This window comes from Zalophus californianus, chromosome 12, assembly GCF_009762305.2.
Source record: "Zalophus californianus isolate mZalCal1 chromosome 12, mZalCal1.pri.v2, whole genome shotgun sequence".
Lineage (NCBI taxonomy): Eukaryota > Metazoa > Chordata > Mammalia > Carnivora > Otariidae > Zalophus > Zalophus californianus.
The window spans coordinates 33,716,186-33,741,870 of NC_045606.1; the positions used below are offsets into that span (position 1 = coordinate 33,716,186).

The 25,685-nt window shown below is 38.6% G+C and overlaps 1 protein-coding gene across 5 annotated transcripts in view; it reads left to right on the top strand.

Annotated features, from left to right (window-relative positions):
- CDK14 (cyclin dependent kinase 14) overlaps window positions 1-25,685 on the top strand; it is a 547,481-nt gene that overhangs the window by 114,182 nt on the left and 407,614 nt on the right. For 4 of the 5 annotated variants that reach the window (XR_003516423.2, XM_027573639.2, XM_027573640.2 and 1 more), the window contains one exon: window positions 16,901-17,146. Coding sequence is in view for 4 of the 5 variants with exons in the window: in XM_027573639.2 (XP_027429440.1) it covers window positions 16,901-17,146 (246 nt within the window). In the remaining variant the exon portion in view is untranslated. Of the gene's footprint in view, window positions 1-14,878; window positions 14,928-16,900; window positions 17,147-25,685 lie in introns of all 5 variants that reach the window. The other variant, XM_027573641.2, reaches the window with a different exon arrangement.

Here is a 25,685-nt window from a genome sequence, read left to right on the forward strand (position 1 = left end):
TATGGATGCCAAGTGAGAGAAAATTCACATATCTTCTTTCTCCTCTTGACCTTTTTGGGATATAGAGTGTGTTTTTAGTGGAAACAGTGACTGAAAGCCACCCAGACTTCCACAGAATTGCCATGTCCTTCTATTTGTAAATAGGGGTTCTTGTCCCTTATCCAATCTAGGATGGGACATATTCAGTTATGCCAGGTAGGCAAAGGGCTTTTTTTTTTTTTTCTCCTCTCCAGGGGAGGACTTGTTTTAGGATACATGATATACTTCACAAATGTAAGTTCCTTTTAAACTCTTGTTTCTAGGTCCTAAAGTGACTTCCTTCTATTTTTTTATTATTATTATTTTTTCCCAAAGCTACCAAATAAACTCTGGTAATTAAAGAGCAAAGCAAGATTTTGGGTCCAAATTTCCTTAGAATAATTTTGTGGTAATTTTTGTCATAGATCTGGTAGTCAATGGCAAAACAATGCTTCTGTATTAGAAACACAGAAATCCACAAATTTCTACAAATGGTACAGATGTGGTTGTGACTCATGTATATTCTTTTTTCTCTGTTTTTCACTTACTCTGATCCCATTGCTTTAAAAAAATTCATAAGTATCTTGGGTATACCTTGTTGGACAATTTTACTTCAGAATATTTAAAAATTATATTAAAAATTATATGAAATTGACATGACCTTTTGTGGGAAGTTTGAGTAAAAATGTTGCCCAAGGAATATTGAAATGATTATCACTCATATAGTACCCAGAGTTTGAAACAAATTTTGCCTCTTAAACTCTTGACCTCTCGCACAATCTCAATCTCTTATTTGGCCATACCAGCAGAATCTATCATTATATGGTGTAGGGCACTGCAATTCTTAACGTGCACACAAATCCCCTAGGGATCGTGTTCAAATGCAGGCTCTGACTCAGTAGGACTTGAGGGGGGCATGGGGTGGCATTGAGATCCCAGGTGTTGCCAGCACCGCTGGTCCACAGCAGAAAGGGGTTAGAGAATATTCCGGATGAAATCCTTATTTCCAAAGATAGCTGCGTTCCAAAAATTCTATGTAGGCCACAACTAACAATAGGGCATTTTTATAATTTATGGTGTGTGTTCATCAAACGTTGTGTTAAATTTATCATTGTGATTTGGGTGAAATAAAGAACATAGAGGTCAGTGAGTAGAAGCATCTGTTTACACGAACCTGTAAGCAAACTATCACGTATATCTAAAATCAATATTTATTTCAAGAGAGGGAGCATGGGCGTGCTCAAGCGGGGGGAGGGGCAGAGGGAGAGAGAGAGAGAAACACCCATTTCATGCTGATGCGGGATGCAGGGCTCGATCCCACGGCCCTGAGATCATGACCGGAGCGGAAACCAAGAGTCAGCTGCTCAACCAACTGTGCCACCCAGGTCCCCCTCAAGAGTATAATTATAACAGAAGGGAAAGGAACTGAATAAAATTATTTTAGCAACGTATATTAGCGTTCAAGCTGCTGAGAAGACCACCAAAATATTTCATAATAAAACTAGACAAACAATCATCAAGCCCCTTGGTGGTAGAGCACTGAAGCCCAGTGAGGGCTGTAACAAACCTATGGTCACTGAAGTGTCATAAAGGATTCGAGTGTCGTCAGGACTTCTCCATTCACCTGTGTCTGGTAGCCAGTAAGTGGATTCAGGGTTTAAATGAAATTAGGCCAGACCCCGAAGAAACCAGTCAGTAGAAAAATAAGCATTTTTAAATGAAACCCAGCAATAGACTTGGGATTCTGGTGAGCAGGAACAGCTGGGAAAGCCTTTCCATTGACTGGAAAAGATCTGGACTCAGAAGGTGCCGCATTGTTAGGTAGGGAGGACCAACTGTTTTCATGGCCTCTTTTGTTAAAGGGAAAGACTCATAATAAGGAAAACAGTCCATCTTTGAGTAAATATTAACAGAACACCCATTTCATGCCATCTTTTGGGCTTTCCGGAATATTAAAGAAATGGAAGATCGTGATTTCTGTGTTCAAGGTGTTTCCAGTTGGGTCATAGAAATACAAGGAACACATGAGAAGCAGAGCAAAACAAAAACCTCCTCCCATCCCAGCAAAACAAACTGAACACATGCCAGCAAATTCCACAGCGGCTTATATGAAAGCATGCAAGACAGCATTTATTTAAGTGACAGATGATGAAGTACAATCTAAAAATGCCCTAGTGGTTTTGCGAGGGCATTTTTGGCTGTGACAGTGGCAGTGACATAAGGACACGACTGGCGTTTAGTCAACAGATCCGACGTTGCCACACGTCCTACAATGTGACCACTGCGCACGCAGCTCGCAGATGATTTGTCGGCCAGAAGGCGCAGGGTGCCGTCACAGTGCCGGGCTTTTGGAGCTAAGGTAGACTCACGGTTCCTGGAGAGGTCAGGAGGTGCTCATGGTGTGAACCTGTCTGCCTTCCTCCTAAACCTAAAATCCTAAGGGAAACGGGATGTAAAAGGAAGCACAAGGAAGTGAGGTTACGTGTCTGGCCTTATGTAGTTGATCTATTTAAAATCATTTACCGGCTGTCAGCTGCTGCCTCAGGTTCATAATAGGAGAGTCGAGCTGTAAAAGATCTTAAGAGCTATTTACTCCAGCTCTCTCATTTTACAGATGAGAAGACTGAGACGCAGAGAGTGTAAGTGACTTGTTCTTAGTCACTTACGTGACGTATGCGGACAGGAGGCTTTGCCTGGATGTTAGCTAATGTTCTGAAGGTGATTTTAGCCAAGATCTTGGTTCCAGGGGTGCCTGGGTGGCTCAGTTGTTGGGCGTCTGCCTTCGGCTCTGGTCATGATCCCAGGGTCCTGGGTTCGAGCCCCGTGTCGGGCTCCCTGCTCAGTGGGAAGCCTGCTTCTCCCTCTCCCATTCCCCCTGCTTGTGTTCCCTCTCTCGCTGTGTCTCTGTCAAATAAATAAATAAAATCTTTTAAACAAACAAAAAGATCTTGGTTCCGGTAAAACATAGCTGTAAGTAAAAATACACCCATGCATATATCCCTTTTTGTACATAGAGATAACACATCCCATATCTTTGCTCCGTGTAACCATTCACACTGCCACCTTTGCACGCATGCACACGCACATGCACACACACAAGAAAAAGACCACAAAGAGAGGGAGCATACTTTTAGATCTTGCAAGTTGAGGTTAGGGATGAAGGTAGCTGTCATGGGTTATGATGCCAGAAGCATTAGGAATTCCTCCTACTCCACCCCCTCACCCCCACCCCGCACCCCCACCCCCACCAGAATACCTTGCCCACCTACGCACCCATACCTGAAATTCTTTTTAAAAGGAACGAAGCTTTTTATTCTATAATGCTTAAAGTTCAAATAATTCTGGGAGAGGTTACATTCTGATTTAAGTGTTCAGAAGCTTGTAGATGACTGATGATGGGTTTTTTTTTTATTGGGAGCAGATTCTGAGAGGAGACACTGAGTAGGAGAAACCTATCAGACCCTCACAGGGTAATGGATGAGGGGGAAAACAAACATAAGAGTTGTTGCAGTATCAAGATTTTTGCCTAATTATATTCGCTAGCTTTGTATTGGACGGGTCATGGATCTTTCTTCCATGAATGTCAAAAGACCATGACTTAGCTTACTGCCTGACTCATGATGCATATTTGCTGTGGGTCATTGTAGAGTCCTTTAAGCCAGTTCTTTCCCTGGTGTCTGTCTTCATGAAGAGTGTGGGGTGAAGAAGTGGGGAAGATCACGCCATGAACTCAGTAAAATGTCGATCACCAGAAAATGGTTGATTCAAAGGGATAATTTTCACCTTGAATGGATTCACTTGAAATGAATGCCAACCTTAACTGAATTAAGTTGTGCTCTTTCAAATCCACTGCTGTGAGTTTGGTAGACAATTGTCTGGATTTTACATAGCTCCAAGCTAAAATCGTGGGTCAAACTGTGACTTTTGGAGCCTCCAACACTACTTGAATATCTAACAACTTTTACTGAGTTTTGAGTCCACCAGCTAATGTACAGACTCCTGTTAATGATGAGTGAACCAAAATAATTGATTCAGATGAACACCCAAATTTGTGGGTGCATCTCTAACCTTGTTTGAATTCTAGGTTCTATTGAATTTACTGGAAAAAAAAACTCCAGAAGTTTATTTTGGTATTTGTGATGATTGCTTCTTTTTTATCTGCCTTCAAGTACCATGAGACATCCCTGCTTATATAAATTTTATCACTTTAGTTTCCAAACGACAGGCACAAGGAACAAAAGTGCAGTCATAAAAAGACACAGCCTTATTCCTGTTAATATTGGAATGTCTATTATTTTCAGGCAGTACTGATAGCCCAGCTATTTCCTGTGATTGGCTTTGGGAAGAGGTACCAAAGGTGTTTTCTTCTGACCCTATCATTTGAGAAAACCACTCTAAATCTATGTGTAAAGCCCTTACTTTCTGTAAATTAGTCAAAACCTTTGCTAGACCCTTCAAGTGGAGATTTGAAGGAGAAGGTGCTCTTGGCCGGGGGGGTGGGGGGAGGGTTGCTATAAAATAAATAGAAAACACCGTCTTTGCCAACTGGAGGAGACAGTCAAGTTGTTGAGGTTAAAGTATCACAAAAAGAATATAGTCCCAGGTACACAAAATATTGGAGCAAACTAAGTGGTGAGTGGGATTTAATCAACAAAGGCTTCTGAGCAAAGATAATTTTTGAGAAAAGTCTTTTTTTAAATTGAAGAATAATTGGCATGTAATATTGTATTAGTTTCAGGTGTATGATAGAGTGATTTGATATTCATATATACTACAGAATGGTCACCATAATAGTCTAGTTACCATCTGTCACCATACAAAGTTGATACAATATTATTGACTATATTCCCTATGCTGAACATCTCCATGTCTTATTTATTTTATAACTGAAAGATTGTACCTTTTAGTTCCCTTTACCTATTTCATCCATCCCCCCAACACCTTCCCTCTGGCAACCATCAGTTTGTTTTTTGTATCTATGAATCTGTTTCTGTTTCATTTGTTTGTTTTGTTTTTTAGATTCCACATATAAGTGAAAACATACAGTGTTTGTCTTTGTCTGTCTGAATTTCACTTAGCATCATATCCTCTAGGTCCACTCATGTTGCAAATGGCAAGATTTGATTCTTTTTTTTTTAAGATTTTATTTATTTATTTGACAGAGAGAGACACAGCGAGAGAGGGAACACAAGCAGGGGGAGGGGGGGAGGGAGAAGCAGGCTTCCCGCTGAGCAGGGAGCCTGATGTGGGGTTCGATTCCAGGACCCTGGGATCATGACCTGAGGCGAAGGCAGACGCTTAACGACTGAGCCACCCAGGTGCCCCAAGATTTCATTCTTTTATATGGCTGAGTAATATTCCATAATATTTATATGCACTATATCTATAAAACACCTTTTTTATTCACTTATCTGTTGATGGGCATTTAGGTTGCTTCCCTCTCTTGGCTAAATAATGCTTTGATGTAATGGTGTGCAGATGTCTTTTCGGATCAGTGTTTTTGTTTTCTTTGGATTAATACCTAGAAGTGGAATTGCTGGATCATATGGTATTTCTATTTTTAATTTTTTAAGGTACCTCCAAACTGTTTTCCATGGTGGCTTCATAAATTTACGTTTCCACCTACAGTGCATGAGAATTCCCTTTTCTACACATCCTCACCAATACTTGTTATTTCTTGTCTTTTTAATATACTAGCCTTTCTGATGGGGGGAGGTGATATCTCATTGTGATTTTGATTTGCATTTTCATGTATCTGTGGACCATTTCTATGTCTTCTTTAGAAAAGTGTTTATTCAGGTCTTCTACCCATGTTTTATTCAGATTTTTTTTTTATTGAGTTGTATGAATTCTATAGAGATATATTTTGGATTGAACCTCTTATTGGATATATCACTTGCAAATATCTTCTCCCATTTAGTAGGTTGCCTTTTTGTTTGTTGATGGTTTCCTTCAATGGGCAAAGGCTTTTTAGTTTGATATACTCCCATTTGTTTCCACTTTTGTTCTTGCCTGTTGAAACAGATCTGTTGCATTAACAAAACAAAGGATAAAAATCATATGATCATCTCAGCGGCTGCAGGAAAAGCATTTGACAAAATTCCACACCCACAAGATAAAAACTCTCAACAAAGTGGGCATAGAATATACCTCAGCATAATAAAAGCTATACATGACAGACCCACAGCTAACATCATACTCAGTGGTGAAAAGCTGAAAGATTTTCCTTTAAGATCAGAAACAAGACAAGGATGCCCACTCTTGCCACTTTTATTTAACATAGTATTGGAAGTCCTGGCTATAGCAGTTATGCAAGAAAAAGAAATAAAACACATCCAAATTGGAAAGGAAGAAGTAAAACTGTCACTATTTGCAGATGACATGATACTACTTATTGAAAATCCTAAACCTTCCACCAAAAATCTATTAAAACTAAAAAATGAATTTATTAAATTTGCAGGATACAAAATCAACACACAGAAATGTGTTTCTATACACTAATAACTATCGGAAAGAGTATTTAAGAAAACAGTTCCATTTATATTTGCATCAAAAAAGAATAAAACAGCTAGGAATAAATTTAACCAAGGAGGTGAAAGACCTATACTCTAAAAACAAGACATTAATGAAGGAAATTGAAGATGACACAAATAAAGAAAACAAGCACAAATATGATTATTGCAAATTATATTACTGTACTTAGACTCATCCTATTTAAAACACCAACGTTGTAGGTTTAATTAAGTTTATTATTATTTCTGTGTGTCTTTGTATACCTTCCTAGGGTTATAGATCTACTTATTTAAATTATTTGCAGGGGTTTCAGTAATACTTTTTGAATCTTCTTGGGGTCGTGTAATCTTTACAGATCCACAAACCAGTGTCTTCTCAGAACAGCTGGGCTTACAGGATCTGAGTTGTTGACTGTTGGGGTCTTGGTTGCTTTTTCCACAGTGATTCAGATCTGCGTCACTGGTAAGCAGTCAGTTGGGTTTTTTTTTAAGGGTTAAATTTCACTTAGTTATTAAAATTTAACTCATTTCCAAAAAAAGCCTCCCGCCTTGGTTTCATAGAAGTTTTCTTTGCGATCTGGTTTCTCTCCACTGGGCATGTTCTTTGTAAAACATTGCTCAGGCAACATGGCATACTCTTCAGTCTGTTACTGTGTTATATTGACCTGCCCTGGTATTAGAGCGTGTTCTTGTGGCTGCCCTTCCTACCCTTGTGCTGCGTAGGCTCTCTTAAGGCCCTGACCAGCCATTCCTGCTTTGGGTACAGTTCCTACTTTTTCTAGCACTAGTTGCCTTCCTCCTTATTTAATGCAGTTCCATGGATTAAAACCAACCATATCCTATTATGTTCATGCTTTTTTTATTTTGTAACTGCCTTTTGCCCTTTATATTAACTTTTCTCTTTTTAAATCATAATGGTCTTTCCCTAATTCAACTTGTTCCATTTAACTGTAATTTTATTTTCCTTGCGATGCCTAAATACATAATTACAGTTTGGCTATTAGGAATCCCTGTAGGCAGACTCCTTTGTCCCTTCTAGCATTGCCCCCTGACATTTTTTTTAAAAGAGCCTAGTTTTCTGGTAACAGCTGGATATTTCACAGCTGTTTTGTGTTTTCTGCCTCGTGAACTGGAATCAGATTACCTTTCAAGGATTCCTCTTTTTTCATAGTGGAGAATTGGAACATAGACCAAAATCTGGACTCTAGAGGTACACATGAAAGTTAGTAATGCATCTAAGAGCTACTGTTTGGTGGTTGGAAAAGTCTGCCTTTTTGAGGTTATGGGTTCCCATTGATTTTTCCCAGTTTGACATATCATGCTTCTGTCCTTTAGTTTTGTTATAGTATCAGATTTTATGTGTCTTCAAGACTTTCTACTGCACTGAGCATAAGCATTTTGTTGTGGGAAGAAAGAGATTCTATTTGGGTAGGGGGAATGTTTATTTAATAGTTTGCTAGCAGGCTGATAGAAGGAATCAGATGAAGACTTGGGCACTGGGGAGTAGCGCCAGTGGATAACCTGACTTCTAGAACCCTCTTTCATTGCTAGGACTCCAGTGTGCTTACTCTTCTCTTCGTGTGCCCTGGGTTCTTCAATAAATTTATTCTTCGGGCTGCCAGAAATTGCAGCTTTCTTGGGAGAATGAGTACTATTCTTTCTTCATCTGGCCCGTATCTTTCTCTGGACCCAACCCCTCCGTCTTTTTGGGGTCTGCAGGGTGAGTTGCCTGACAAGCTCATGAGGTCAACAAGGCTGGCTCCCTGTATCTTTATGAAGGGCCTGGATGCTTCTTTCTGTTCTGCTTGTGGTTAACAGAGTTGGCTAGATCATGTTTAAGTTGTTTGTCCCAAATATTGGAAACTTGAAACTTTTCCAGAACAGTCATTCTGTCCTGTGTGGAAAATTCAAGTATAGATTACTTTCCTGGATGAAGGTACATGCACAAAGCAGGTGCTGATAAAGGTATTATTCACATAAACCCCAGGCAATGTGGGGACCAGCATTAATTGTGTATAACCTTAATTATGTAGAGAACTTGTTTGTGGGCTTTATAATGCTGATGGAGAAAGCTCTCAATATATGGTCATTTATTGATAATGGTCCTAAGATTCATCACTGACGTTTTCCTGGATCAGATACAGTAGTATATCAAATTCAGAAAGTGGTACCTGCAACATGTTCCTAAGAACATTTTGCTCAAATGTCCAAGTACTTCAAGCAATTCCAGTAAAGTGAACGTATTAGTTTTCTATTGCTGTGTAACTTATTACCACAAACTTACTAGCTTCTTAGCTCCGCTTCTGTAGCAGTTCAGGCACAGCACAGCTGGTTCCTCTGCCCTTAGGCTCACTCGAAATCAAGATGTTGGACATGGTTGTGGTTCTTACCTGGGGCTCAGGATCCTCTTGAGCAACTCACTGGTTGTTGGCAGAAATAATTTTCTTGTGGTTGCAAAAGGACCAGCGTCCCCATTTTCCTGCTAGCTGTCACCCAGTAAGCACTCTCAGCTCGCCCAGTGCTGTGCCATGTGGCCCCCATTTTAGTTCACAGCATGACATGTTTGCTTTCTTCCAGGCTACCCAGATCACATCTCTCCTTTTTTCCTGCAACTAGCTGAAGGAAACGCTCTGCTTTTAAAGAGCTCGCCTTGGTTGGGTCAGGCCTACTCAGGATAATCACCCATTTGCCACGTCACAGAATATAATCATGGGAGTGATACCTCATCGTATTCACACTCAAAGGGGAGGGGATTATTCAAAGGGGAGAAATTTGCGTTGGGGTATAGTCCTGAGCATCCCTGCCTTCCAAAGGCGAGGAACATGAGGTGTCATTTTAGAATTCTGCCTATCACAAGGAGCTTGTCGTTTAAAAAAAAAAAGACAACCACAAAAAACTTTTGTTGCTAGTATTTTATGCACAGATATGTATGTTTATTATTTTTTGTGTCAAGACTGCTGTCTTTTTTTTTTTTAAGATTTTATTTATTTATTTGACAGAGAGAGACACAGCAAGAAAGGGAACACAAGCAGGAGGAGTGGGGGAGGGAGAAGCAGGCTCCCCGCGGAGCAGGGAGCCGGATGCGGGGCTCGATCCCAGGACCCTGGGATCATGACCTGAGCCGAAGGCAGAGGCTTAATGACTGAGCCACCCAGGTGCCCCAAGACCACTGTCTTTTGGACAATGGGCTTTTGGATAAGAAATGTTTCAGAGCTCCAGTCCTTTTAGCAACAGCAAGAAGACTGCTTATTTGAACGAACTTTCTCACATCTGATACATTAATTTGACAGAACCTTAATGAGCTTTCTGGTGGGCCAGGCACTGAGCGAGGCTCGGGAGGAAAAGGGTGCAGTAATGTGGACAACCTTGTTGCCTGCATGGAACTGGGTAAGAAGATTCTGAGTCTCAAATGTGCTCTCCTGCTGGTACCGGGGAAAGCGTGGTACTCTGCAAACCACTGTGGCATACAGATACATTTTAAAAAATGATCATATGAAGTAGGAGCTAACTAGCAAGAAATATGTTGTGAATGTAGCAAAGAAAATCACAGCCATACGCATGTCTCCATATAAGTATGCTATTTCCAAGAAGTTTGTTTTATGTTAATGATAGCTTTCTGCATGTATTTTGTTGTTTGTTAGTAGAGGGCAAAATGATAAATGTGAAGTGCTTAAGAATGTTTGTGGGAAATATTTAAAGTTTAGGAAATTTTGTTGAAATACCCTTTCCCTTCAAAATTAGGAAAAGGCTGCCACTCTTCTGCTTTAATGGTAGAACACTAGAGAAGCTGGTTTTCCACAGTGCATAGTTCACACTGATTTTTCAATTATCAGTGTGCTATAGTCAGGTCTGTGAAATGAGAGGCGACCTGACTGAACATATAAATGTAGGGCCCTTAATATAAAGCATGAGGAAAGACATAAGCAGTACATTCCGTAAGAATATCTCTTGTTTAAATTGTATAGATTTAGAGGATTTATCCAAATATCCAGTTAGAGTACAGCTGTCTCCAAAACTTAACAGATAACCTTGCGAGTCTTAGTTTTGCCAGAACTGTTAGCACAAAGAACGGCAAATGAAAGGTTTATATGGATTTATGTGATTTTGTGAACTCGTTAAGAATTAAGTTCATTCTTTCCGCTTCGATGGTGCCCTTACAGTTCTTTTTTCCTCTGCGGACATGTTGCTGTGACGTTTGTCATTTAGACCTTGCTGATATTTTTTGCTGTAGCTCTGCTGATGTACATGTGTTACAAATTTATACGGCATAGTTAAATTTCCCCCATGTATCTAGAAAAAGTTTTTCACACATATTTCCTGTAAATATAGAGAAAAACCAGTATTCTATCTGATAAAATATATTTTACTAAGACGGTTTAAAGACCTTGGATAAGAAATAGAATATAGGGTTAAGTGGAATGTAAGGTTAGCTTCATATTCTCCTTTGCAAAACTAAGAGATGTTCCGTGGCGCTTTGCTTCCTGGTGCTATTTGCAAGGATAGAGTTGTAGTCCAGATATGATTACCATTTTCCCATTATCCGTGTATCAATTCAGTCCACATATGCATCTTTTTATATTATCATTTTATATACATTTATTAGCTCATTTGATTTATATATGTGTATGTAAATCTTCTTTTAAATTAAGAAACTAGTAATATTTTATGGCTGAAACACAGAGATTAGCTTCTTCCCAAAAGTGTCACAGTAAATTGAAAAGACCCATGAATTGGTTTCTTCCTTTTTTTTTTTCTTTTTTCTTTAGGTTTTACTTCTCTCAGCCATGTTTTTTGTAGTCCCTGTGTATAGATCTTGCACATATATTTGGTCAGAATTATCACTAAATATTTAACATTGTTCAAAGCTGTTGTGAATTGTTTTTTATTTCATTTATTCATTTTTTATAAATTGTTTTTTAAATTTAAATTTCTAATTGTTTGTTGCTAGTATCTAGAAATAGAAATGCTTTTGTATATTGATCTTCTGTCTTGCACCCTTGATAACTTATTTATTAATTCTAGTGGTTTTTTTTCTGTAGATTTCACTGGATTTTCTACATGGATGATAATATCTTCTGTGAATAAAATTGGCTTTACTTCTTCCTTTCAAGTGTAGATGCTTATTATTTCTTTTCTCCTGCCTTGTGGCATTGTCTAGAATGTATAATACAATGTTAAATCAGATTAGAGTGGACATCTTGATTTGTTCTTGCTCGTAGGAGAAGATTTTCAGTTTCTCATCATTAACTTTTATGTCACTCTACTTTTTTTGTAGATGCCTTTTAATCAGCTTGAGGAAGTTTTCTTCTATTTTTCTAAACTTTTTATTTTAATTTCAGTTAGTTAACGTACAGTGTTATGTTAGTTCAAGTGTACAGTATAGTAATTCAACACTTCTTTACATCAACCTGTGCTCATCACCACAAGTGCCCTCCTTACTCCCCGTCACCTATTTCACCCATCTCCCCACCCACCTCCCCTATGGTAACCATCAGTTTGTTCTCTATAGTTAAGAGTCTGTTTCTTGATTTGTCTCTCTTATTTTTTTCATTGCTTGTTTATTTCTTAAATTCCACATATGAGTGAAATCATACAGTATTTGTCTTTCTCTGACTTATTTCATTTAGTATTATACTTTCTAGCTCTGTCCATGTTGTTGAACATGACAAGATTTCATTCTTTTTTATGGCTGAGTAATGTTCCATTGTATATATGTACCACATCTTCTTTATCCATTCATCTGGTGATGGACATTTAGGCTGCTTCCATATCTTGGCTATTGTAAATAGTGCTGCTATAAACACAGGGGCCCATGTATCCCTTTGAATTAGTGTTTTTGTGTTCTTTGGGTAAATACCCAGCAGTGTGATTGCTGGATCATAAGGTATTTCTATTTTTAACTTTTTAAAAAAAATATTTCATTTATTATTTATTTGAGAGAGTGAGAATGGAGAGAGAGAGCACATGAGAGGGGGGAGGGTCAGAGGGAGAAGCAGACTCCCTGCCGAGCAGGGAGCCCGATGCGGGACTCGATCCCAGACTCCAGGATCATGACCTGAGCCAAAGGCAGTTGCTTAACCAACTGAGCCACCCAGGCGCCCTATTTTTAACTTTTTGAGGAACCTCATGCTGTTTTCCACAGTGGTTTCACCAGTCTGCATTCCCACCAACAGTACACAAGAGTTCCTTCTTCTCCATATCCTTGCCAACACCTGTTGTTTCTTGTGTTGTTAATTTTAGCCATTCTGTGTTTCTATTTTTAATTGGTTGAGTTTTTATCATAAATGGGTACTGGATTTTGTCAGATGCTTTTTCTGAGTCTATTGAGATGATCATATGATAAAAATATCTATGTATTAGTTATTTATTGCTGCATAACAAATTATCCCAAATCTTAACATCTTGAAAGAGCAAACATGGTTTTTCTAACATTTTCTGTGGGTCTAGAATTCAGGTACTCCTTAGCTGGGTGCCTCTGGGTGCCTCTGGCTCAGGGTCTCTCTGAAGTTTTGATCAAGGAGTAGGCCAGAGCTGTGGTTGTACTTGAAAGCACAGATCATGTTGGTGGTTTCAGGCCCCAGTCTTTCTGCACATGTGCCTCTTGACAGGGCTGCCTCATGGCATAGCAGCTGGCCTTCCTTAGGGCTAAGTGATCTAAGAGAGAGGGAAAGAGTGCCTATACAGAAGCCCAGTCTTTTTATTATTATTTCTCTGAAGTGATATTCCATGATTTCTGTCATATCCTATTTATTGGATACAAGTCCAAAAGTAGCCCACATTCAAGGACTAAATGAGAGTGTGAATACCTGGAAGTGGCCATCACTGGGAACCATTTTAGAGACTGCCTACCGTTCTTTATTAAAATGGTACACTACACATTGTGTGTGTGTGTGTGTGTGTGTGTGTGTGTGTGTGTGTGTGTGTTTAGAGAGAGAGAGAGAGTGCTCGTGAATGGGAGTTGGGGGAGGGGCAAAGGGAGAGGGAGAGAGAGAGAATCTCAAGCAGGCTCCACACCCAGCATGGAGCCCAATGTGGGGCTTGATCTCACAACCCTGAAATATGACCTGAGGTGAAATCAAGAGTCAGACGCTTAACCAACTGAGCCACCCAGGCGCCCCTAAAATGGTAACCTACACATTTTTGAATGTTAAGCCCACCTCACCTTCCTGGGATTAATTCTACTTTTTCATGATTTATTATCCTTTTTACATACTACTAAATTTATTAAAAGTGTGCCAATGATTTCTACATCTGTATTCATAGAGAGCAATCAGTCTGTAATTTTCTTCTAATATTTTTGTCTGGTTATAGGGTTGAAATGATGCTGGTTTCATATAATAAGTTGGAAAGTATTCTTGCCTCTTTAATTTTTTTTTTTGAAGAGTTTCTGTGGAATTGGGTGTTATTCCTTCCTTAAATGTATGGTTTACTTTGCCAGTAGTGTTGCCTAACCCTCGCTTTTTCTTTGTTGAAAGGTTTTTGGCTACAAATTTAATTTCTTTAATAGACACAGACTTACTTAGTTTATCTGTTTCTTCTGGAGTGAGCTTTGGTAGTTTATGTCCTTCAAGGAATTTGTTTCTTATAAGTTGCTGAATTTATTGCATAAAGTTGTTCGTAATTATCCGTCGGTCCCTAGTGATATCACGCCTCTCCAATTTCGGATATTGGCAGTATTTGTTTTTTACATTTTGTCCTTATCAGTCTGGCTAGAGGTTTATTTATTTATTTTTTAAAAAAATCTTCTCTGAAAATGAACCAACCAGCTTTTGGTTTCATTGATTTTCTTTATTGCTTTCTATTTTCTATTTCATGTATTTACATTCTTTTTGTTTGTTTTTAAAGATTTTATTTGATTTATTTGAGAGAGAGTGAGAAAGAAAGCACAAGAGGAGGTAGGGTCAGAGGGAGGAGCAGACTCCCCACTGAGCAGGGAGCCTGATGCAGGATTCTATCCTGGGACTCCGGGATCATGACCTGAGCTGAAGGCAGTCAGCTTAACCAACTGAGCCACCTAGGCGCCCCTCATGTATTTACATTCTGATATTTATTCATTATTTTCATTCTTCTCCTTATTTTGAGTTTCAGTTGCTCTTCTTTTTTTGGTATTTTAAGGTATAATCACATTGCTTGGAGACCTTTCTTCTTTTCTACTATATGCATTTAGTACTATAGATTTTCTCCAGTTGACGTACTACTTTAGCTGTATGCTACCATTTTGATATTTTGTGTTATTTTCATTTAGTTCAAGATACTTTCTAATTCTCCTTTTCTATCATTTAGTTTCTAGATATTTACTCTCATACTTATCTTTTAAATCCCTTCTGGCTCCATGCTCACTTCGGCAGCACATATACTAAAATTGGAACGATAAATCCCTTCTGGCTCCTTTTTAAGGTATTCTCTTTATCACTGGCTTTAAGCAATTTGATTTTGATGTGCCTTCATGTTTTTTCTTTTTGTGTTTCTTATACTTGGGGTTTGTTGACTTCTCCGGCCCATGTGTTTATACATTATTATAATCTACTTGCCTCAGTGATATGGTGGTTTCACATCCACATCACATCTATTGCCTCTTACTATCACATCCTTAAGAAGAAAACATAAATCCTTAAAAATATTGAGTACATCTCATCTACTTGTGATAAATTGTTAGTTTTTGATCATGGGTAGAGGAATCTGCCTTAAATCTTTTTCAAGACACCTTCAACAGTATTGTGGTTTGTAAAGTATGATGATATCCTTCTCATTTGACTTAATTAAAATTCAACCTGTGCTTTGCAGTTGAGTCATACTCTTGGGACAGAGCTGATGTTTAAGATTTCTTTTTTTTTTTTAAAGATTTGATTTATTTATTTCACAGAGAGAGAGAGAGAGCGAGCAGGAACGGGTTGGGGGGAGGCAGAGGGAGAGGGAGAAGCAGACTCCCCTGCTGAGCAGGGGCCTGATGCAGGACGCTGGGATCATGACCTGAGCCAAAGGGAGACGCTTAACTGGCTGAGACACCCAGGTGCTCCAAGATTTAATTAAACTTTTTTTTTGGTTTGTTTAAAAATTTTTAAGGAAGGGCATAATTTAATGCTATGTACTTTCCTACTCTAGCAGTTTTAAGAAATTACATTGTCAGACATGTTTATTATACAATTCAAACAATACAGGGCATATAAAAAGTTAGTAATCTTACCCTTTACCAGTTCAATTCCACATGTCTGGAGGTATTCCATGTTAACAGTTTGGTGTGTTTTCTTCTATTCCTTTCACTGTGCTCAGACATATACATAGGAATACTTATGTCTATGTCTGTTTCTGTGTGTCTGCATATATATCCATTCATACACGTAGATACATGTGTTCCTCATGTGGGATCATTTATGCATAACACTCAGATACTTTATATTTTTATTTTAACAATATGGGGTTTTCTTGTTTTCCTGCTTTTAAAAATAAAGATGTGGAAACTTCACAGCAAGAAAAAACTCTAAAAGCAATTTCAGAATTACCTTTTCTCTAGAGAGAACAATAAAGTTTACCTAACTTCACAGACAAGCTAGGTGCCATAAAATTATTAAATAAGAACAACAAAGTCTCCAGAGTATAGGAAGAATGAAAGGCTTAGAACATAGAGTAGAAAACAATGGGGCAAAAGTCAGAGACTAAAATAAAATGCGAGAGTGGGGCAGGCAAGGCTAGAGAATGAGGGGAGTTGGGAAGCAAATAGGGGTCTTGTGGATTTTGAAATGAGTGTTATTCAGTGTTTCTCTTTTATGGTATTATTTCTTTACATTCATTAGTTTTGGTATTAGAAAAAATACTGTTTTCAATTTTTCAACATCTCTAACCATTAGCTCTTTTATATGCACAAGTTTTATATTCCAGTTTGGAGATGAACTTTGGACGGGACAGATTTACTTGAAATAAATGGTGATCTTTTTCTCTAGCTGTGTTAGCTGCTTCTATGATGACCCGTCAGTTCAAATGCCCATCTGATTTAACTCAACTGATTTTTAAAAAATTACTATTATTAAGGCAAGTTGTCCAACTTCCTAATCATTCAGAATCATTGTACTTGCAGGCAGGTGGTAAGATGTGTGACGGTTCAAGAACCACATTAGGGAACTAGTACCCTAAACCTTAAGCTTTCCATTTTACGGATAGCATTTTTAGTGTCTGCCCTAAAGGAGTAGAAGCGGAATAGTTATGAGGAATTTTTTCATACTGGGATTTAAGCTGGTATAGCTTTTAGAATGTGGACTTTCTGAGCATTTTCTGAAATGGAAATTAGCAGGCTTTCCTAGAATAATAAATCGCATGTTTCATGATATTAAAGCTTCAATGGGGAGTTCTGAATTTCTTTCTTTCTTTTTTCCCAGATATGTGTCACAAAGATGTCTACACGGAACTGCCAGGGAATGGATTCAGTGATCAAACCCCTGGACACAATTCCTGAGGATAAAAAAGTCAGGGTTCAGAGGACGCAGAGCACCTTTGACCCATTTGAGAAACCCGCTAATCAAGTAAAGAGGGTGCATTCAGAGAACAATGCTTGCATTAACTTTAAGTCCTCCTCCACTGGCAAAGAGTCTCCGAAAGTTAGGCGGCACTCCAGCCCTAGCTCGGTAAGTGCAGTCTTCTTAACCAGCGGGGAAGCAGAAGGAGTATCCCTCCAACAGTCGTGGTCCGCTGTGCTGGAAGAGGGCAAGTGGCTTTATCAGTGCATTATTATGCACGCTCTCTCAGGGTGGTTTAGTGTTTTTTTTTTTTTGCAGTCTATATACGGACTCTTTATTCATAAGTACCCAGCAAGCAAATGAGAAATGATTCAACTTATTTTTGGAAAAAAAAAATTTTTTTTTTCTAGTTGTTTCCCATTAGAGGATTTATAATTAAACATCCTTTGGTGTTTCAAGCCCTTGGAAAAGGATATTGAACTTTACTGTTTTTGCGGGCAATATAGTTTTGAGTTCTGCAGATTCACAGAGAATGTTTCAGAGTAAAGGTTCAAATTTAGTCACTTGTCTTCTTCCAGTTTGTTTTCAGTGTAAATGTTTTAAATTTAAGAGCTAGATGTTGAAATTGGTCTTCTTAAGGAGAAGTCCTATTCGTCATAATGAAATTTTCTTACACTAGATTAAGGCAAGTCTTGCCTTTTGACCTAAGGAGTTGTAAAGTTTTGAGGTAAATGCTGCTTTTTGACAGTAAAATTTTTACTGAAACTTTTATTTCCAAAACTGGCCTGCATTTAACCCTGTAAAAACCCTTACGATCTTTTAAAGTTAAGTAATTTTCAGATTTAATTTACACTTGAGAACCTTTTGAGTAGATGTTCTGAGAGTTTAAAAAGTAAGAGGAGAATGCTAAGAGAATTTTGATTCTATCATCCTGCTAAGAAACATGTCATTTTATAAATACTACATTTGATGAGGACAAAGCAGAGCCAGAAATGTCAACTGCTAGAGGAGTATTGACACTTCAATTAAACTGTATGACACTGCACATATCTGGTCACATTTTGTGTTAATGAAGCCAAAATAAATATTATCAATGCAGCATTTGTGAGGAGCATTGATTATCTGCTTTTTTTCCAAACTGACCCCATAGTCTTGTCTATGAGTGCAAGGTAGCATCCATCTAGAACACAGACACATCACTAACTTCTGGGAGAACTTTTAGATTTAGTAGCATTTTAGAAGAAATGAAAGAAGTTGTTGAGAATGATTAAGCCTATGTTATGGAAAGAGAGTTATATATATTTTACTATATAGTTATCATAATATTATTATATATCAGCCTAAAATGATATATAGAAATTGGCATTTTCAGATATTGCAATGAGGCATACTTGTACTAAGGAATTACTTACTTTTATCTGAAATTTAAATTTAGCTGTCATGTATTTTATCTCAATACTAGTTATAATCTACTGGTGTAGTCCTTCTTATGTTGCTCAGATTCTTCGTACTTTAACCATTGGGAGCTCTTTCAGTTTGGCTCCTGTGCCTTTTTGAAATGTCTTTGTCCCTCTGTTTTTGGAACATGTCCTTACCTTCTGGTCCTACAAGACACTTTTGGCTGATACTGTATTTTACCCAACCCCAGACCTAAAACCACCCATTTCTCCAAAGAATCTCAGTTCCTTTTATTGGAGAGTGGTAGTTAGAAACCAAGATGTGGGTGCTGGATGTGCTTGGTGCTACCAGGGGTCATGTAGATTTAAAAGTCAGTGCATACATCGTAATATAAGTGATAACCATGGAGCTTCCATATTTTTAATATTTAATAAGGAATTAGTTTCAGTTTTTTCAAGGAAAGTTGAATGTTACCTGATGCTTTTTGTATTTCTCTCTCTCTCTTTAAAGTTCCATTTTATCTTTATTAAAGTAATGCTTGAACATAGCTTAACAGATCAAATAGACAAGTCTGGGGGGATGGCAGCGGCCTAGGTTTTGAAACTCAGAACAACTAGTATAGTAAAACCACAACCAGTGGATAATATTGGCAACAAATACAGTTGACAGGTATCTCTGTGAACCTCAAAATAGGAGTGAGGAGGGGAACAAACCGTGAGCAGTTTTCAGAACTGCATGGTGTTAGGAAGGGTGAGGATGGAAGCTCAGGGAAGGGAAAGGACTCCTCTCTGAAACTCTACTCTCATAGCCCCCCCCCCCCCCCCCATTGCCATCAGGTACATACTCGCAGCTTGTTGGGACATTCTTAGGACAGTGGCCGCAACTGGGAGGGACTTCGATGGCTTTTGTGAGTAGGTGAATGCAGAGACCAGGGTGGTTTACTGATACTGGAGTAGTCTGCTGGCCTCTCTGGGACTCCTCTAGAACGTCACATTGAAGCCCTGAAGACCTTTCCAGGACGAAGCCCTGCCCTGAACGGAAAGTGCAGAAGCAGGCTTTCGTGTAGGTCACATTCAACGGGGGCAAAGGAAGTGGATGGTTCAGAAAGAAGTGTGAGCAAAACAGATGAGGGAAGATCTCAGTGTGTGTGCTAGTTCGTTTTTATTTTTTAACTTCATGAAACGGATGAAAGAACTTTATTTTCGGAAGCTAGAAAGGCTATCTTGGCCACAGCCCTGTCTTAAACTACTGAATCATTCATTTTACTTAAAATAACCAATAGAAAAATTAGTGGTTGAATCTTACACAAAACGAGGGAAAAAGAGAAAAAGGAACAGCATAACATCTTTACAGGTAGTGAAGGCAGGCTAGAAGGAGGTGAAATGATCGTTTTGTGCAGATTTTTGCTGATGTATCTGGAAAATCTAAAAGAATCCGTGAAAATACTCTAAATAGTGAGAGAAGTTAGCGAAATAGCAGGTTAAAAATTAACATACAAAGCCCAAGAGAAACCTTTATAAAAACAAGAATCATTATTGAAAACTGGTAACTAAAGCGAATAACTAAGCGTTTATTTTCTGTGATTTCTACATGAAATTGACCTCATGGTAACCTAGTTTTGATGGGGGGGGTGAATTTGTCTTTTAGAAATAATCCCACTAATACATCGAGAAAGAATAATATATTTAGGAATCACACTTTGGTAATCCCTGAGGCGGTAATACATGTAGGTAATGATGGTCAGTACCTGCTGACATCGCCAAGAGAGCTAGCCAGACATTGTGATGTCCTAATGGAAGTTTACGCAAAGCACCTGCAAAATTCAACCCGAATCTGAGCAGACCTCTCGCTATAATAACCACTGGAACACATCAAGAGAGGATTTTCCCTGTTGTGTTGCTATCCCCAAATATATTTTCCCCTACTTTCTGGCTTTTAATATATGGTGTTTGTAATCTTGTGATGCTCTAAATGCTATTCATAGCAAGGCCACATGATATACTATGATTGAATTTCTTTCTTTGAAGAACTTTCTTTTTTTTTTTTTTTTTTGAAGATTTTATTTATTTGACAGAGAGAGACACAGCGAGAGAGGGAACACAAGCAGGGGGAGTGGAAGAGGGAGAAGCAGGCTTCCCGCCGAGCAGGGAGCCCGATGTGGGGCTCGATCCCAGGACCCCGGGATGATGATCTGAGCTGAAGGCAGACGCTTAACGACTGAGCTACCCAGGCGCCCCACTTTGAAGAGCTTTCTAACATTTTCTTTTTTCTTTGAAGTATGGTAGACACACAATGTTACATTAGTTTTAGGTGTGCAACATAGTGATTCAACAACTCTATCCTTTGCATAACTTTCAGATTTTCTTAGTCGTAATTGCTTTCTCTTCATTTATTCATAATTGATATAATGATTTATTATAATTTCAATTACAAATTGAGGTCCCAGATTATTTGGTAAAACTATAAAACTTCTGAAACAAATCACAAATCAGGTAACTTATCAGTTTTTCTTGCCCCCCGAGACTGTCCTTGACGTTGTCAATCCTTCTAATCCAGTCTGGACTACTTGATCTCCAAGCCTGCTATCCTGCGGCTTCCCTTCACTAGCTTCCTGAGAAGTTTCTTTTCCCTCATTTTTGTGTTAAATGCCTATGCTTTGGGTTATGCGTCTTTCTTGTTCTTGGTTTATGTCATTGCACATATGACCGTACCTTTATTCATACTTGGTAACCTGATTAATAATCTGGGTATAGGATTCTAGTGTAGGAAATAAATTTTTTCATAGCCTTTTGAAGACATTGCATTGTTCTTTTCTAGGTCCCTTTATTGTTATTTTAAGCCCTAGACTATTCTGATTCCTAATTCATTCTTTGTGGAAACAGATCTAGGACTTTGTTTTCATCCCTGATGTGGACCTTTTTCTTGGTACTCAGAGAATCTTTCCAATTTTGAAATCAATTTCTTTCAATTTCAGAAAATATTCTTTTATTATTAATTTGTTAATTTTCTTTTTGGTTTTCTCTGCTTTATGGATATTTAAAAAAATTTTTAATGCTTCAGTTAAATTTTTAATTGATGCTAACATTTATTTCCAAAAGCTCTCTCTTATTCCTCAGATTTTCTTTTGAAAATCAACCTGTTCTTTTTCAATGAATGATATATTGTCTCCTCTGTTTTTGAATATACTAAATGTAGCTTGGGGGAATTTTGAAGAGGTTTTTCTTTTTCTTTTCTTTTCTTTTTTTTTTTACTACCTAAATGATCTCGAGTTTCCTTTGAGTCTTTGAGTTCTTTGTTTTGGGGTTTTTTTGTTTTTTTTTTTGGTTTCTGCCTTGCCTGTTGAGATTTTTAATTTTGGTGAGTCTAGATCATGCCTTTGGAAAGAACTTTTGACTGAGTTCATATTATGAATAATGTGCAAAAAAGTTCATAGGAAGTTCTTTGTGCCACCGGTGCTTGTCAACTAGGGGAGGCCTCAGCATAGGGAATATCAGAGAAGACCTAGTCGTTTCGTAGGAGGACTATCAGATGTCAGTATCAATCCATCTTTTTCCTTGGCTGAGTTGATCCCCCAGAGCAAATTTACCGGTCGATTTTTTAGGATATGAAAGCCTAAATGCTATTTTTCTGAGATGATCAAGAAGGGGCCCAAGGTCTCCCAGTCCTACACAAACTTTCTTGTGCTCTGTTTTCATTCAATATGACTCTTCATCCTGATTTCCACTGTACCTGGTGTCCCGGTTCTGACCTGTCTGGTTCAACCTCTTCTCTGCTGAGGATCACGGTAGGGCATACACCTGCCTGAGAGAGGCAAGTTCCCAGGAAAAGGACCTGTTCCTTAAACCCACTCCGACTAAGCTCTTTGCTTTTCGCCCCTCGTTGAAGTTCAGCTTCCAGTTCTTGAGTGTTTCTGGGATTCTGAAGTATGAACTGAGTTCGTTCTTCTTGGTTTACGCCTTTGGTCATCGTCCTTGTCAGCAGCCTCCCATCCATTTGTCTCCCATTCCCAAATTTTTGTTTGTATCTTGTCTGCAATCTTCTTACTTGTTCTTTTTGCCCTTATGAGTTATGACTTTACTGTCAGTTTAGTACAGATTTTTGAGGGAGAGAGATAAGTACATGTGTTAAAACCACCATGTTTAACTAGAAATTTCCACTGTTTCGCTGCTATTGTTAACTTCCTTTAGATTCTTTTTCTTGAGTTTCTTACTGGGCTTACCCTTTCCTGTTCTACCCCAGGAAGTCTTTCTTATATATATCAGACCACTTATATAACTTTGTGTGGAAACTGCTTTGCTTTCTTTTCTTTATAGGAGTTTTTGCCTCCATTCAGTATGCCTTAGAAAAAATGTCTTTGCTCTTTTCTCCTCAAGTTGGAAGTGGTTTCTTTTCTCTTTTAGCTTGGTGCTATAATACTCTGTTTTATTCTGAATCCTTTCTACCTTCTGCCTTTTTGTTCTCTTCCATATTGCGACGGAAGAGGGTATTTTATGATACTCTCTTTATGGAAAGACCATTTTCCTTTGGATTCCTCATTGGGCAGAAAATGGAGGCAGTAACACATCTTGTGTAATACCACTCTGTAGCCCATCTGATAGTGTATGGGTTTGCTCATTTCATACCCACAGTCATAGGAGTTTTAGGACGGATTTTGTTATACAAATTTTTAAAGGCTAATAGGCATCAGAATAGTCCCTTTACCCAAGGGCCAGCAAGATTAATGCCATATCTTTATTTTTTTGTTATTTCTTTGAAGTATTAGTTATCTTGAATAGGCTCCAAGAGCACAGTTGAGAAGGAGGGAGAAAGTGAGCAGAAGTGTGGCACTGTGCCGAGTTCCTGTTTTAGTGAGGACAACGGGCTAGCTGTTCTGGTTTCTTGGGATTGCTATGGTGGATGTATTGTACGGTACCACGTCTCCCCACCTGCCCTTTCCACATGCTGGTCATTGCTAGGAATCATGACTGAAATCAAGAAACCAAGAATACCTTGACCTCAGAGACCATCACATTCATCTGTATACTTCCTTAATTTGTTTAGAGAGTGGCACTTTAAAATTCAGGCAGAATCTAAAGAATGTGATTTTATTGGAATTGGTCTATTACAAGGGGTATTGGACAGCTTTTATTTGCTTTGACACTTCTTGAATGCCTGCTCTTCTGGGCCTCGTCCCTGAGTAGTGTTTGATACTGCCACGGACGGGGCAAAGCTTTCTTCCCTTTTTCCCTCCCACCCCCTCCATCCCCGCTGCGCTCCTCAATAGCTAGAGCTACTGGAAGTGCTGTGGGAGACCGCCTGTCTCGCTCGCCCAGTTTAGAAGGGATTTCATTGAGCTGTGCCATCATAAGCTAAGCTTAAAGAGAACATATTTTCAGAAATTCATTTTTAGATTAAGGTCCTCTATACATTCCACCACAGAGTCCTCCAAATGTACCTCCTCCCACCTCCAGATAAATCTATATCCCATGATAGGCAGGCCCAATCTGAAGAGGGGAAGCAGGTGCACACTTGAGAGTCCCACTTCAGTTCTCAGGGTTTATCCTTGAGCGACGGGGTCTTATCTTGGCATTGCCTCCTTCTTGTGCTGACTAGAACATTCCTAGAGAGCACCAAGCCCCCTCGTCAGGTTGTTACCACCTGTGGTACTTGGGTTTATCTCTCTGTGTAGCATCTAGATCTATTTTGTAACCAAGTTACCCATCAACTGTGGATTACCTTAGTGTGACTTTGTGATCCGGCTAGAAATACAGGATGCTAGAGCCTCTTTCTGAGATCAAAGGCAGAAGAAAAATTAGCAAAGGAAAATTTCACTTGAAATTCTTGTTTAATGAGGCCACGTGAATCCTTCCCACTTTACCCTCACATCCACTCTCAAAATTATAGTATAATACAGTAGTGCAGATTGTGGTTCTCCTGCAATTCAGGGCGTCATCAGTAACGTTAAGCAAGGGGTTATATATGAAGGTTAAAGTCAGTTTTCAATGAATTCAATATGAAACTGTGGACATTCCTATAGCCGTGTCATGGTATCATTAGAATGGACATAGAGGTATACTCATGCATTTTATAAAAATGCAGTTCAAAAATACATCCCTGCTTTTAGGAATGGGGTTTCAGTAGATGATAAATTTAAGCATAATTTAATGCCTCTTCTATGAGGATTCGGTCTTTGTGGGAAGATTCCACCAATGCAGTAGTGGTAAAGAGAATAAGTCCTTGATTCTAATTAACTTGGTTTGAATTCTAGCTCTGCCTTTAGCTACAGGATGTCAGATGAGTTATTTACTTCTCCAGTCTTTAAAATCTTCATGTTCGAATGAGGATACTAATAGAGCCAACCTCAGGGTGATGTTATAGGGATTAAACCTAGGTGCTGTATTTGAAGTGATTAGCTCAAAGCCAGGCACGTAGCCAACACTTGATATTAACTAGCTGTCATTGTTAATTACACAAACAATGAACTAGAACTAGCAAAGGCCATGAGTATCTCCTTCATGGCAGGGTGGCAGGCACCATTCAGCCGGAATATTATCTTCATTTTTTCATTATCTATGCCAATGTTCCCCTCCGCTGGTCCATACAATTGATGGTTCTCTGTACCTTTATTCTATTTTTACAAAAAATGTATTTACATTATCTCATTAAATTCCACATCTCTGTGCAGTTAATGTGTTGGTTAGTAATTGCTGATTAGCCCTCTGTATTTCCAGTTTTCTAAAGTGCTATCTCAAGACTGCACTCTAAGTAGGGAAGTGATAAGCAGAGGATACTTGCCCCATAAAACTTTCCAATTCACCCATGCACCTGACAGCAAAGACCCAAAGATAATATTTACAGGTGACTACGTATGGGTTTGATCTAGCATCTGTTTAAATGTTGATGATTTAATAAAGTTGCGAGAAAAAAAAATAGGCAAACCCAGGGCCTGAACTTTAATTATCAAACAAAATAGGACCTCTCCTTCTGAATTATTCTTAATTTCATCCATTTGATGGGAAGGATTTTATTATTGGCCTCTTTAATGACTTAGCAGTTGGATTCCTTATTTATATGCATAGTAATTACAGATCAGAACATTTCTGGTTACTTCAAATAGGGGGACTGACTTTCTAAGAGTCTGACTCCTAAAGCTCAGACTATCTTAAGGCATGCCCTATTCCATAGGCCCATTCTTTTTTAGATAAAAATTTTTAGAGAGACATTATGTGTGTATGGAGCTATGAAGCTAGCATGATTTATCTGTAGATTACAGTGTATTTCTGCAATGTATACGTGTCAGTTTCACAGGGAAAATAACATTGATTGTCTT